The 15,655-nt window shown below is 40.7% G+C and overlaps 1 protein-coding gene and 2 long non-coding RNA genes across 3 annotated transcripts; 1 reads left to right on the top strand and 2 right to left on the bottom strand.

Moving 5' to 3' along the window:
• The first annotated feature begins 242 nt into the window (after window positions 1-242).
• On the top strand, window positions 243-5,278 carry LOC145431517 (uncharacterized). The gene is made up of 6 exons (XR_013911843.1): window positions 243-507; window positions 2,516-2,630; window positions 2,721-2,840; window positions 3,372-4,057; window positions 4,718-4,850; window positions 5,022-5,278. It is a non-coding gene; the product is annotated as an uncharacterized LOC145431517 (long non-coding RNA).
• Window positions 5,279-8,657: 3,379 nt separating this feature from the next.
• LOC145431511 (uncharacterized) lies at window positions 8,658-9,796 on the bottom strand. Its single transcript, XR_013911830.1, has 2 exons — window positions 9,627-9,796; window positions 8,658-9,335 (listed from the first exon to the last, which is right to left on the bottom strand). It is a non-coding gene; the product is annotated as an uncharacterized LOC145431511 (long non-coding RNA).
• Window positions 9,797-11,384: 1,588 nt separating this feature from the next.
• On the bottom strand, window positions 11,385-15,543 carry arl3l1 (ADP ribosylation factor like GTPase 3, like 1). The gene is made up of 6 exons (XM_026192331.2): window positions 15,119-15,543; window positions 13,885-14,028; window positions 12,680-12,796; window positions 12,370-12,420; window positions 12,085-12,270; window positions 11,385-11,862 (listed from the first exon to the last, which is right to left on the bottom strand). Exons 1-6 carry the CDS (start codon window positions 15,134-15,136, stop codon window positions 11,815-11,817), a joined length of 564 nt encoding a protein of 187 aa, XP_026048116.1. The 5' UTR covers window positions 15,137-15,543; the 3' UTR covers window positions 11,385-11,814.
• Between the last annotated feature and the right edge of the window lie 112 nt (window positions 15,544-15,655).

Below are 15,655 nucleotides of genomic sequence, written 5' to 3'. Positions count from 1 at the left end.
TCTCATCTGTGTTCGAGAGGCGTCTTCCGCAGGGAGTTTGTGTCACATCGAGAGGTGCACAGCCACCAGGCACTGACAGCTGACACAAGAACAAAAGAGTCCCATTCAGACTCAAGGGTTTTGTGCAATTAGGGCGCCTTTAAAATCGTTTGCCCCGCTGGCCTTCAGATGAATCCTTATTGGCAGAGTGAAGAGCTGGAGAAAGCAAAAGCAGCAGTATAAGTACACGTCTTTTTATAGCTTCCCGCTAAAAGCTAAATGCATTAATATTCAGCTTGCAGCCCTGAAAAAGTCATCATTCTGAACTTTTCTTATCGCTTGCAGGTGCCTTGGGGAGGACTGTTGCAAGTCAGTCAGCTGGGGAGGCGTCTTGCTATATAGTGCTAGTCAGTCTGAGCTTCAATCCAGTGAGAAATAATGTATGGGCTTCTGTGTGAGAGTCATGACTTCATCAAGGAGTCTTACGGAGACGATGTGTGGAAGCTGGTCAGAGAGAGCAGATGTCAGGTGGGTACACTGGCATGGCTTTATGCTTTATAGTCATCCATGGACTAATAATATATTTTAGGTCTGTAGTGTGTGACTGCATCCAAGTCAACATGATAGCACTTTTATTCATTGCTCTGTCACTTTTGTCTGAAAGGTCATAGTCAACAGGCCAGAACAGCTTCTTCACCTAAGTCAGAGCGTTTGCATTTGCAGGTCTATATTGAGAGTTTCATTCCCCGGATTGCAAAGGCAGCATGTAGAGTGACAGCAACACCCCACAAGAGGCTGATGAACTCCTGGGGTGTCTGCTTCCTGGGTTTTGTTGAGAAATATGGTTATGACAGGATCCTTGAGGTGAGAAAAGATACAGATGACAAAACTGTCACGGCTGTTGTTCTGCTAGTGGGTGTTACATGAGTGTAATACCATGCAGCTTCTTCCATATCCAGAAGATATCGGTGGGTTTGGAATAGCTTGTGTAACTGCAATAAAGGACTAATAACACTTAGATATAGCTGGCAGACTAAAACATGGACTGTAAATGAAAGATATTCAGAGATAAGATGAAATAACATCAGATTGGATTATTTTTAAAATGGATGAAATATTCTGCATTAAACATCTTAAATGACTTTGTCCCTGTATGATTACTTTATTAAAAAAGTCAGAGTAACATGTGACTAAAGGTGTAATTTCTCTGTAGTTAAATTGCATTTCACTGTATTTTATCAGCTCTTTAGATTTTTCCCCACCTTATGGTAGAGATGTAGTAGGGATTCAGAACAGTGACGGTGAAAGGAAGAAAAAAAAGTTAGGCTTTGTTTCATCATTTTACGATTATTTAGGGATGCAACTTTGATGATTTGTTTTTTCTTGTAAGGCGGTGAGGGAGAACAATCCTCAGAGGGTTTATATTCATATGATAAAGGGACAATCCATCATGCACATCAACATAGTCAGGATTAAATAAAGCTAAAAAAATAAAGATGTAAAAAGGCTAAATTAATCCAGTCCATAATACGGCCTGTGCTCTGAGAATTACAGCTTACTTATGATGTACGATGAGGAAATCTTGTTTTTCAGCAAAATTACCATGAAATTATGCATCACTTAAAACAACCTAGAATGTACTTAAATGTAATTACACTCTAATTTGTTTCCAGAAAAACCTGACTTGTCACCCCCTTATTCTAGTGTACCTACCTTAAAGTATTTGTAGGTAAATATAATTACATTAAAATTCAAATAAAATACAATGAATTTCCAGTTACTTACAAAGGGATTACACGCTTTGTTGCAGGGCACATTACAAAGGGTTTCCAAAGTCATTCTCTCTCCATCCAAGTGCTGTGCCGACACATACGTGACTTTGTCAATGGCCTTGATAACTTTCACGAATACCTGCTACCCCAAGGTGCAGCCGCCGACCTTCTTCTGCCAGGAGGAGGAGTGACCCTCCACTACAGGTCTGCTACAGCAGGGGTGGGGAGGTGGTTGGGGACTGACTGCAGCGTTGGGCTGGGGCAGACAGGAGACATAACAGACATAAAAGCTGGAGTAGAGACAAGGAAATGCTGCGTGGTTAATCTCTTTAGAAAGACATTAGATTTTCTTTGTCTGTCCCCTGCAGGAGTAAGCGATAGGACACTTTGCTAGGGGTCAGCTGAGGCAGATGTGGAAACAATTTTATGACACTGACATCCATGTGGAGGTGCTCTGTGAGCAGATGACTGGGGACTACTCCCATGTTACCATGAGGTGTAGAAACAGAGAAAAACACAGAAGATCAAGTGGTGGGAAGAACTCTTTATTTTCATTTATTGCAACTGGATACTTTTTTTTTTCTGCATGTATTTTGGAAGTGACAGTTAAGATATAATATAAAAACATGAAATCAGTGGTTACCAAATCCTCATGCCCCGCTGCCTTTTTCTAAAGTTAAGATCTTCATGCTTCTTTCAACACAGTTTTTTGAAAACTTAACTTTAAACTTTTAAAAGAAGCACTCATCTGCTTCACTACACAGGCTGAACTTTGATAACTCAGCCTACCGGCACATCATGAAAGAGGATGAGGAAAAGCAGAAAACCTTTCCCATTACTTCTGACTTCTTCTTTGAGGTCTTCCCCTTTAACAGACAGGTAATTATTTTAAATTGCCCCCTCTTTATATAACCGCTGGCAGTCTGGAATGAAATGAAGACACACTCACTGATCCTTTAAATGATTTAGGACATGGTGGTGCAAAATGTTGGCTCGAGCCTGGCTACAGTCTTCCCTGATCTGGATGGAAAGAAGTTCAATGAAACCTTCTTGGTGGCTCGCCCCCTTGTGGAGTTCACCTGGAACATGGTGAGAAATTTCAGACGGCAACAATGTTCTTGTTAACAGCAAATAAAGTTCAGACTAGACACTAGTTAGATTACAATGTAGTCTTTAAAATATGAGCTATTCAGAATACTGATCTAGTATTGTGTAAACAGATAATCTCCAATCCCAAAAATCTGTTTCAGATCATATTCAAGCAGCTAGCTAAGCGAGAGGAACCATCAAACCAAGACCGAAGCTTGTAAACAGTCACAGGGGTGTGTGTCTGATTTAGAGGACTTGTGGTTTAATCAGATATACTGTAGTCAGACACAAAGTAGTGCCTGGCTATTTAAATTTCATTCTTTTAAAGAAGTGTGCAGTTAAACTGTTAAACTGTCTGTTCTTGTGCAAGGGAATGAATATTTCACCTAGAGTGGAATCAAATTTTTGAGGTCCTGCAGTTGCAGAAATTCAACTCTTTGATGTTTTCAATTGACTGAATTTATTTGACCTGATCCAAGCCCGGGTAAAACACGTTCATGAGTCTCAGTGCTTCAGCTTGTTTATCCGCAGATTCTGACTATGAAAATGTCAGCTGCTCTGCTGATGTACATGTGGAGATCATGGCCTACCAGTCTGTCATCGGAGATGATTATAAAGGTCAAGTCCTCTCTGTTATTCGCAAAAATGTATGGCGAGACTCGTTGGGTTCTTCAAAATATTTATATATATTTTCAATACCTCTTTCTTTTCTTTTCAACATGAAACTGGAGCCAGTAGAAAGTTTCTGAAGTCCAAAGGCAGCCCAGAACAAAAGCTGAGACAGAGTCAGGCAAGCTTTCTCTCAGTTAGCGCTTCCTATGCCAAGCTGTTGTATCCAGCTTCACTCTGAACACACAGATATGAGGGTATTATCTGTTTTCATCAAACTGCCATCAAGAAAATGAATAAAACTACTTCCCCAAATGTCAAACTACTCTTTTAAAAAATGCTAAGTCCATTAAATTAAGATGACATTGTTATCACAGTGTGCAAACCATTATCCCCCGCTGAAATGTACTGCTGAGTATCTACAGTTAAAATCTAACCTAAAACACCTCTCTGAATGTTTGCTTTCTCACCGTTTGATTGCCCCTCTTTTAGGCGGTAACAGTGCTAATGCAATGGAGAGCTGGAGTGATGGGAGCTGCTGCCTCAAACTAAAAGGACAAATGAGATACATGCCAGAGTGGGAGTCCATCATCTTCCTGGGAACCCCTGTATAAAGCCTCACGTTCACCTCCAAAGACACAAACATGCACACACACCTACACACACACACACACACACACACACACACACACACACACACACACACACACACACACACACACACACACACACACACACACAGAAAGAGAACTTTATTAAAAGGCTGCAGTTGAAAAGTAAAACATTCTAAAAAGCAGCAAGAGCTAAAGTGAATTACGAGTGAGAAATAAAAGCCTGGGCAGTGAATCAAATCAGAGGCCCATTCTAACAGCACTTACCATGCATGAAATGAGCTGCTAATTAGCTTGTAATCAGACAGTGCAGCTCTTGTGAGCCTAATGGGAACCCATTTGCAATTGAGAGTGTTTTCCACTGAGTACATTACAAAAACACCCCCCTCCTCTTCTAAAACATTTTGTTTTCCAAGCAAAATGCCCTTATCCCTGTATTGACAAAGCTAGTGAAATATCAAATGCCACACCACACTGCTTACATTATTAATGTTGCAGGAAACTGAAAAAAATAAAAATAATAATGCATCCCATGATCACAGTTTTTATAATTTTATAAGTAATGATAGTATAATTTGATTTTATTACACATAACTACCACTATCATTGTTAATTAATGTATTTTTCCACCTCCACTGTCTTTCACTGCATGTGGAGGTTGGAGAGCCTCAATGTGATGTTTAAGACCGGCTTGTACATCAACGACCTGAGGCTGCACGACTCGAGCAGAGACCTGGTGCTGGAGGGAACGCAACAACAGTGAGAGGAGCTAAAGAGAGCTCTCATACAGGTACTTGGTGCTAAAGTGCAGCTGTATTCTGTATGAGTGATCGGCTCGCTTGTCAACCTGTATTATGCAAAGTTGCTCTAAAGCCCAGCTTTCAGTCTAGCAGAACCAGTTTACCAACCTTTTGCACAAACTAATACTTTTTCTCTCTTTCTTCTCACTGGGGAAAACCAGGAGCAAAGGCAGTCGAGTAAGCTGGAGGAGAGCGTGAAGTTGCTGGACTATGAGATGAAGAAGACTGAAGACCTTCTTTACAGGATGATGCAGAAAGGAGAGCTGGCTGTGAACACTTCGGCTGTTAGAAAATGCTGTTTTTCTACTGTCTGTACCAAGCTAAGCTAACTATTATTGCACACAGGTGGTACTGTCTTTGTACAACATGCTGGGAAAGAAACCTTGAAGGTAATAAAAGGTCATTTGTTTACAAATGTTCTGGTGAAAAATGTGGCTCCATGTCAAAGAAATGTTTCTTCTTCTTCCACAGAAAAAGGCAAGTGAATATATATTACCAGCATAACTTTGATAAATTTTACAATGTCTTCAGCGGACTCAGTTTGCCTCATCAATATTAGGATACAGACGCTGCCCTTAAATACTTGCCTTTAATTGGCTCTAATTAACTCTAAAAGAAATTGAGATGAAAGAAAATGGTCCATCTATAATGAAGAGGGGAGTACTGAGGGTAGCTGTCATAACAGCATGATTTGCTGTGGCTGCGCTAGGGCGTGAAGAAGGCCCCGAGACATGTGTGCTCTGTGCACTTACTCTAACTCACACGCATGTATGAAGCACTTAAAAAAGTCAAATTTTTTTTTCATTACATCTCCAATCTAGCATTTACTAAAGCATAAACTGAGCTGTTTATATTGTGAAGAGTTCCCAGACACTTTGTGTCTTTTCTCCCAGGTTTTCCGTGATGTGACCTTCCTCTTCAGTGATGCAGGGATTTACTCGCATTTGTAGCCACATCACACTGAGGCAGGTGGTCTCCATGCTCAACACCATGTACACCCTATTTGACACGCTCAGTGTGACACAACACATCTTTAACTTTTTTCTTTCTTATTGTAAAGCACTTTATACCCAAGTGTGTTTGGGTAAGAACACTTGTCCTTTATTATGCAGGTTGAGTACAGTGGAGATGCAGACACGGTAGTTGCTGTGACATGGCCTTAGACATGATGCACTCCATAGATCACCTCAAAGACCAATCTAACAGCAAAAACATACCATTTTTTCTTGGTGGGTAGAAGCTGCGTAAACTCCGGTGACAACAATCAAATACAATTTAATACAAGTTATGCTAACTTAAAATAAAGAAATTCTGTAATATTAATTATGGTAGTAGACATATTTATTTATTAATTTTAGGAAGCTTAGGGTAGTTAAAGGAAATATTATTGGAAAATTAAGGGAGAGGCGATAGAATCCCTCTTACATACACCGCACAGCTTTCTAAAGAATGCTTTAATGAATGTATGACAAGCAACTGGAAATGGGTCATTGGCTAGAAGCTATTCATCACTGCAGGTGTCTCAGTCATGGTGGATTGTTGCTAGCCAACTCTTGCAAAAAAAAGATCCACAAAAATAAAAGTCTGTGCATGATAATAATAACTGAAAAAAAATACACAAATCAGGTTTAGACTGTACCAGTCCCACAACTTGTCAGTGTGGAAATGTTCCTTGCTCAGTATGTATGTATAGTCAGAATGTCTTTATTTAGTTATTGTTGGTAATTTGGGGGATTTTCTGGGGACTGATGACTCTGTCAATCAGGAGCTGCACATTCAGCGAAGCAGTGCCTCCTACAAGCACCTGAAAGGAAGCCACCTCATGTCTGAAAGGAGGGGCATCGTTAGCATCAAGGTCAGCGATCAAAACTCTCCCCATAGCAACGACACCTACTTCATTTGTTGCGCATAACGAGCCATTACAGAAACATGTAATCAATTATCTATTGCTGTGGAACAAATACGCATCATAGTTTAAATCAATTCAATACAATTTACCTCAAGAAATTGTTTAAAGTAGCAAATGACAGAAATAAGAACACAGGTCTCAAAAAACAGAGGATGAGGCAACGACGTAACAGTATTAAATAGTCTGAATGTTTAGAAAAGTATAACGGGCATGCCTGGATATTGTGGACAGGCCTTATGAGACCCAAAGACTGAGGGTTTCATTTGTGTTAATGGATGCCTACCAGCAAACAGAAAGGATAAACATTTATGAACCTCAGAAACACATGAAATAATAATAACTGACAATGTTTTGGCTCTGGGGAGTCAGCACACTCAGTATTCACAGCTGGTAATTGCAGTTTGCTTCTTGATTTACTGCTTTATCAGTGAGCCCGACTTTGAGGCTGTACATTCAGCGATAATACCGGCAAAGTGACTCCCAGAGGTTTCTGAGGCACCTGATTACACACACCAATCTCAAGAAAGCAACAGCAATTCATTTTTCATCAGGGAACTAAGAATCTGGCAGCTGCCATTTCACTTCCAAAGCAGAAATTGTGCCTGTGAATCTCTGTCTTTGAATATAAGTTTGTATGTTAGGTACATTTATGGTAGAAACCCCCCCCAAAAAACAACAAAAACCATCAAATTTCTCTTCTTTTTTCTTCCCTTTGTACATTTACAAGGCAATGTTGAAATAGAAACATAGTGGCTGAAAGGCAAAATGGACAAGCATTGTAATGCTCAGGCAGCGTGTCCTCAGTTTGAGACAAGGACCATCAGTAAAGCCATCAGCAAGGCCACCATATTGGACCCTGAGGCCACAGGGGATGAGCAGGGACCGGTAAAGGTTCGGCTGAGACACGCTTGAATGGTGCGCACTCTCATTTGCTTTATTGCCACAGTCATTATCTCTGATTCCTCGAGGCTCTTTCTGTCTCTGCGCTCAGGTTTTCCCACTGGTACCAGGGGAAGACAAGGATGATGTCAAGTATGTTCGCTCTCATCGTATGAAAATGGAGATTTCAGGCCATTTTCTGGGGACTCGTTGAAGGAAAGCAGGATGGAGGAGATAACTGTTCATGAGTTGAGAGAAAAACTGTGGTGCAGGAATTTTTAAATTGCTGAATTAAATAAAAAGATTTTTTTCTTTTGCTTTTCATATATACACAGTTGAGTCAACCTTGCTGTTTTGTTATTAGGATGATTAAATAACGTCTTCCTTCTCCAGTCTTACTATAATGATGGTCTCCAGGACTCTCACCTTGATTGGGACTCGCGTGGGTCAGAGGACAGAGACGACACTGTGGTTCCCGCTGCTCCAAAAGTGCCATGTGCTCTTTATCATGAATCATAAGATAGTAATGCAATCGAAGCTAAAATGCAGTCATGTAGAATTCAGAATGCTGAATATTAGCCTATAAATGACAGATAATGAAGATCATCTTGTGTTGATGTCTGTATATAAGCTGTAATGCTCAGAATTACTAGTGACCTCATGTGGTGTTGAATTTCCAATATGGAAATAATTCATTAAGCTCCAAAAGTGCACAAATTGATTTTATTATTAGTGTTAATTTGCTTCACGACTGAACAGACAAGTCTCAGTTTCAGCCACTAAAGCTCTGTAAGCTTGTGTCTTCCAGCCAGACACAAGCTCAGTAATTTCCTGCACTCCTTGTTTTTGCTGCATCCAAATGTGATGTCTTGATTCACCCTTTAAACAACCTCATTCCCCCCACCCTGTCCCTTCTCCTTTCTCTCTTTCATTTGTTAGAAACACACAGCAGTGGCACAATAAAATCACCTGTCACCTCAGTGAAAATAAAGCACGATGGCTGCTGGGCTGGGTGCCAATGCATTTATTATTGTTTTTCTTGTGATTCAGTGGCATTCAGACTCATGTGCACATATATTATACATCTATTCAACAGATTTTTATTGGACACAATAGCTATGGATCTATGACATTTAAGTGCATTTGGATTCGTCTTACCTAAACTCATGTGAGCTTAGGAGGAATCCTACTAACAATACTGTTTTGGAATTATGCTTTCATTGCACTGCTACTGCAGGAAATTCCCAAGAAAGCTTAATCACAACCACATGACAATTATCTTGGTCTGGCATCACAGTCAGACAACATTCCCTACTGACTGGTTATCAGATGAGCTGCACTTATATGTGGCGTCCTCATGATCTAGGCTGCATCCGTTATCTGCATGCGAGTCTTTAAGCGACGTACTGATGGAGCAATGGAAGCAGAAGGCGTAGAAAAAGGCTGAAAGGAGCAGGACAAAGACCACGCAAAAAATGACCACAATCAGGAGGGTGGATCCTTCTATGTGAAAGCGCTCACGTGGCAGAAGTGCTGTGGTGGTCAGGAGGCTGAAAGCTGTCGGGCTCGCGTCAAACCTGGGATGGGGAGTGAGTGTTGGGAAGGGCGGCTTCATGGAAGACAGGTAGGCGTCTTCTGGCATGATGGATATGTTCCGTCAGTGGGTTTTGGAAGGTTTTGTTGTGGCCTTAAACAAACCAACAAACAAACAACAAAACATTTTAACTAGCGTAAAATGAATCCAAGTGGAGTTTAAAAGCAAGATAAGCATACAGTATATGCAGTGATAAGCCAACCTGTTGAAAAGACAACATTTGGCAATAGAAACAGTTATTTTGAATCTCTATTAATGTAATGACATTTTGTAAATTGTTAACCCTTTCAAATGTAAACATTAGCTTTCTGTTCTGTATTTTTAAACTGGCAGGTTAATGAACACACAGACAACCAAACACAGAAAAAGTTTTTTGATTCCTACCTGCAGTGTGTAGTTGCAGTGTTGTGGTCCAGTTTCTGTGCAGGATTCAGGATTTCCTTGGTAAAGGAGGTAAGGCGAGCTTTGGGGAAATGAAAGAAATGAAGGAAGGGAGAGAGAGAAAGGGCTATACCGAGGAAGAGCGGCAGCTGCTTCTGGACCAGGGATAACAGGGATGGTTGCTATGGCAACACTTGCCTAGGGGCTACTTGCATGAGAGTGACATCATGTCTCTTTAAGATTAAAACACGTTTTATTGTATAGAAATTAGGAGATTTTTACATTTTAAACAATCCAGAGGTAAAGCCACTAAATTGTTGCCCAGTAACCTGAATGAAATACATAATTTATTTTGTATTTACAGAAAGCAATAAAAGCATATGCTCAATCACACTTGACCTTTCAAACAGCAAACAAAATCAGAGGAATTAGAGAGTGTCAGATCACTTATGTGCAAATAGAGGACTCCCCGTCTGCCACAAGAGTGATCCGACCCTCTAATGCTGCCACCTGTGGGCGAAAGAAGCAGCACTGAAAAGTCCATTGCAAACCTCATTTCTCCACCAAAGACTGTACATGAAAAGAACTCAACGCCCTCCCAGCCCCTGCACTGTCTGGTCCCTTTCAGACTGCCATAAGGTTCTTTAGTACAACTTGTAATTGGTCCCACACACCCCTGCTGTGCTCCCTCAAAAGACATTGAATGTTTTAAGGCTTGCTCCAGTATTAGTCACCATGGAGATGACTCACTTAATCAGCCAACATCTAGCGTTTTGTTAACACTTACCAAGTAAACAAACATACATTTAATTTTTCAGAACTACTCAAAAATGTCAGACTAAAAAAAACAAAACAAAAAAAAGGGGTGGGTGGGGGATATTAATTTGCATAATTTAATGCAGAGCAGAACACACGGAGTAAAGCCTGCCAGCTGATGTGATTTTAGAGTGCTTTCAGATGGCTAATTGCAGCTCCAAACAATAGAAAGAAAAGATCCATTAAATCCAACTGCAGCAAAAGCAGGGCCAAAATGGCTGAATAGAGGACTTAGCTTACACCAAGGTCAGCGTAAAGGACAAATATGTGGAGAATGACCACAGGGGTAACTGCTCGAGTACCAGGACAGATTAACTGATTCAGGAAGTACCTTTTTTTTAAACACATCTCAAGACAGAACTTGAATAGTAGATGAGACTATATGCATTTCTACTTGAATGCCGTGCATTCACAGCTGGATGTGAGATGTGTCATATGACCAACCACCACCGTTAGAGCAGCTAGACAGGTCGCACGCTAATACAAAAGTCTTGGAATTAACATAGAAAACATCTGAAGAAAAAGAATCCCTGCCGAAAATGTAGACAACCCCTCTCTGTGTAATTTCCTTCTCTCTGTTGTTCCGCTGTGACTCAAAGATTTGATATCTTCTTCTGCCACGCAATGTGAGTGTGTAATTGTAAACCCTCTTCCCTCCAACTTCTCGCTTTTCAATGAGCCCCTCACTCACTGTACGGTGTAAGTGCTTGTCATCGTAGAGTGGAAATAAAAGCAAGATGACAGCTGAGCAGGGGCAGATCAGCTCGTTATTGTTCCTCTTGTCACTCAGGAGATGATTTACAGTCACATTTGTGTGTTTCTGTCACTGACAGCTATTATCTGACCCGTAAATGCCTTTATTGTCTGTGCATGCATGCATTCGTGCTTGGACAATCTGATTACTGATGGCTACATTTGATTTGAAAACAAGGAAACACAATGGCAGAAATGACTAATTGTTTTATTTGTTAAAAATCTCATGACACATACATTACACTCACACTGAGCTGGTGTTTGTGTAACTGACAGACCACTACATAACTACACACTCAGCTTTTCCTTCCCCCAAGAAAGCACACAGTTTGAAGAGACGAGGATAAAAGAGGGAACAAAAATATATTTTTTAAGGACGGAAGAATGACCAATGTATGCCTAATTGACTTACTGGGGCTAAAATGTGTCTTTATATTGGCTAATTTTGCATAAAAATGTCAGAAATTGTAAAAATAAACTTGTTTTTTAAATCTGTAAGGGGAGCTGAATCTGTTATAAGTGAAGTCTGGAGATATTACATGAAACATATATATTTTTTAAAAATTCCCTTATGTGATCTCTGCACTGTTTCACTCCGATCGGTTTTGCTTGGGATGATGATTCACTTCTTCTTATTCACAATGTTGTTACAAATCCAGTCCATCCCATCCTAATGGAGAAATGAAGACAAAAGAAAATGATCCAAACGATCCAAGCATGGAAAACAACACAAAACCATCAAATTAATCACGTTAAAGACTTCACTGAAAGAAACAGGGTCTCTGTTTCAATTGATTGTGGGCCCAGTGAATAAAGGAGGGACATGCAAAGCATTTGTTGCCAATTAGATTCCATATGAGGGAGAAATCAATAAATCAAAGTCAGGTCTGACCTGAACTCCCTCGCCAGAAACAGCAGAGCAGGCCTGAATCTGCCACTCGCGGTCCCGATACGTGTGCAGGTTGAGCCCCTCGGCGATCTCGCTGGCCGGTGATGCTGTGGCCAGATCCTGCTTATTGGCAAAGATGAGCAGCGGAACGCCCTTCAAATTCTCCTCGTCAGTCAGCTCGGACAGCTCCTGCACATACATACATAGGTGCAACTTTTGATTCTATTTTGTGCACAATAGCATTACCGTTAGTAATAAGGCTGTTAGTAAAAGGGTTTAGACACTCACCAGCCCCGTCTCTTCAAAACGCTTCTTGTCCGCACTGTCAATAACATAAATCTAAAAGAAGAGACATGTTACAGTGTTATCACATCCACATTTTCTGAAAGTTTACATTTTATTATCTGCAAGAAATTATTGTTAAAAAATACTAGAGAAGAATGTGGTCACATCATGTCCAAAACATCCTTAAAGAAGTGTTTAATCTCTGCTTATATGTGGGATAGTGTCCTGAGGGTTAAAAAGATATTAAAATAACATAAAACTTCTCTACTTTACTGTGTTATTGATTTAAAATGGCTTAAAGTGACCTACTCACCAACAAGTCTGTGTTTTCCAGATACTTTTTCCAGAAGGGCCTGATCTTTCTTTGTCCTCCGATGTCCCAAACGTTAAGTTTCATCCCATGGGAGGCAACACTCTTTATGTTGAAGCCCTTAAGAAAAAACACAGCACCTAGAGTCACTGCCCTGCCTTCAATTTAAAAGCTGTTTCCACCTGATAAGGTAATTCATGAAGTGTCACTGTACTTGATCAGTGGTTACACTCAGTTGTTTATAAGGATATGGTTGCTCTTCATAACACAACACCTCTGTTTCAGTTGGCAAAGTTGTATAACAACTTTATCCCGAGGGCCATCCGAGGAGCAAATCTGAGGATAAGACTCGAAGGATCAAGGTAAGTGTATGTGTTCATGTGTCACGTCTGATTTAGCTTTGTGTCGACTATTGCCATACTGGACTGCGTCCTCCCTCCCTGGTGTCTGATGAGCTTTCACACTTGCCCAGTACCGGACCTGGCAGTACATCAACTCAGTGTTGGCTTGTCTCGGTAGAGTAATACAAGGTCATTAGATAACGACATTAGAGCTTAGATAAATACATCAGAGGGAGATGAGAGAAAAAAAAGAGAAAAGGAGAGAGAGAAGCAGTCATAACGCCAACCAGGATGTTCTCAGAAAATGTGTGGAGAGCATGCAAATCAACAAGGTCATGTCGGGCTACAGTTTATCTCGCGATGAAGGGTTATTTAACAGTGTAACAGCGTGATCTGACAAATCTGGTTAAAGCATGTGTGGTGTGAGGCCAATGATTGCATTTTACTGTGTGGGTCAGGAAAACAAGGGTCATCTGAGTCTCATTACTTCAAATGTGCTCTGATTTAGCAGATATTGCAAGGTTAGACACAATCCTCTCACCTGTTATGATGCTTGGCTACAGTATCATGAAAATACAAACCATCTTCCAATGTTTTGTATTTTTAATTACATTTTATTACATTTATTACATTATATTTAGTATTCAGAAGAGCTTTAATGGTAAACTGCTTATTAACAAAGTATTGATGGAAAACTGCTCACAGACGGACCTTTTTTCACTTGATATACATATAATAATGAGCATCGACTGTTTATGTTAAAATTGAATTGATTTAAACAAGGAGATGAAAACACAATGATCAGCATGTGTTCTAATGTTATAGAGCGGATGCACACTGCTTTTTGAACACATAACTTCCTCTCACCTGCGTTGGCGTGATAGTGTTCACATCCTCAGAGGCGAGGCTTTTCAGCAGGGTGGTCTTGCCAGCGTTGTCCAATCCTAGAAGCACTATCCTGACCTCCTGCTCTGTGGATCCCTTCAGTTTCTCTATGACAGAGAGTAAGCCCTGTGGAGAGGCATGGGGGCAGGAGGGGCAGGCAGAGCAATAAGGCAAAGAAACTGTCAAGCATCGACTCCCTCAGAGCTGAATAATAATTAAATTAAAGCATAAAGCCAGCCAACTTTGTATGTAAATGTGAGTAATTAATACAGTCAGGTTATTGAGAACTAAACACAATCTGAGAGTGCATCTTTAGCCTGGGCCAATGAACTGCTTTGTAATTTAAAAGAAAGTAATCCAGACTAAAGTTTAATGGCTTATTCCTTTTCTCCTTTTTCTTCTTTTTTTTTTTACGAAGTTTGTGAAAATTCAGCTCTGTAGTCTTTACATAATCCTTCTGAAAAACAGGAACCAAATGGCAGCCGTCACATTATTTTGTCCCAGCCCTAACCTTTGGAGGCAAACAGAAAATACTTATGTACAATGCATCCTTTTTTCTTGGGTGCATTGTTTCTCTCATAAAAAACAACAACACTAATCACACTATTACTATCCAAAAAACAAAATTACATGAATAGACAAAAATAGCTTTAGCCTCTCAAAACAAAATCCCACTGACCTCTTTCTGATTTGAGGTCAAAGCTCCCCTCACAGAGGCCTACTTGTTTTTCTTCCTCAGTTTTTGAAAAGACTGTATTGCTACCACAGACACCCTGTGAGGATCACTGTGTTGCTTTATTTAGAGAAGCACTGGTGTAAAAAATAGCTCCATTCATATAGCTGTACATTAATGTGATTAGTCTGCAGGGTTGCACAACTGCAGACAGTGCAGCAAGGCTGCCATATTGTTGACTACAGGCACCATAGTTTTCAACATTTCATTTGCATTTCTGGTTAACTGTACAATAAAGAGATTCCATTCCATTCCAAGAGATTCAGGAGTAAAATCTTAGTTACTGTTCTGTATTAACACAAGGAGTTCAGATAATCCATCGTGTCTGTGAGCTGCAAAGACACACAACACAACCGCAAAATACTTTATGTCTCATGGCCCACTGTTCAGGTCACAGCTACTTGTAAAACCTCTTTTTTATGCAGACTCATAAGGTTATCATTTGAGTTTGTAAGTCTTGCTGCTCCAAATCAGGTCACCTACCTTTTGAGCTTCTCCCATGTTGGTGTGTTTCCTGTGGCGTGGCTGGAGGGCTACAGCTCCATTCTCCAGTGAAGCTCACACACAGGTGTGTTAGCTATCCAGTCACCCAGCTATCCAGGAAAGGGACCAGCAGCCTCTGTCTTTTTCCCTTCCTTCTCAGTAAACCTGGGTGGGTTACGTGATGCGTTTATGTGATAGTAATGTCTACCTGGACATGAACTGCTCCTCAATGTAACTGTAGAGTTACAAGAAGGAAGAGAGGCAGGGCGTATGGGACTGGGATTAAGAGGCCAGAATTAGCCCTAGGCATCCATGCAAAGGCAACCCCATCCCCCTCCTCCCCCTTCCTCTGTCCATCCCTCCGTCTCCACTTTGCAGTGGCTTTACCTGGATTATCCCTTAGCCACCTGTTATAGAAGGAAACTGAATAAACAGTCCTTCCTGACCCACTCATACATGCGGATAAATAAGTTTTTGCCATATGGCCGGGAGGGGAACCCCCCCAAAACACTGCTAATGCCAGGCACTCTGGCAGCA

The sequence above is a fragment of the Astatotilapia calliptera genome, chromosome 2 (genome assembly GCF_964374335.1).
Source record: "Astatotilapia calliptera chromosome 2, fAstCal68.1, whole genome shotgun sequence".
Classification (NCBI taxonomy): Eukaryota; Metazoa; Chordata; class Actinopteri; order Cichliformes; family Cichlidae; genus Astatotilapia; species Astatotilapia calliptera.
The sequence above is the reverse complement of the archived record's forward strand: the minus strand, read 5'-3'. Positions and strand labels throughout refer to the sequence as shown.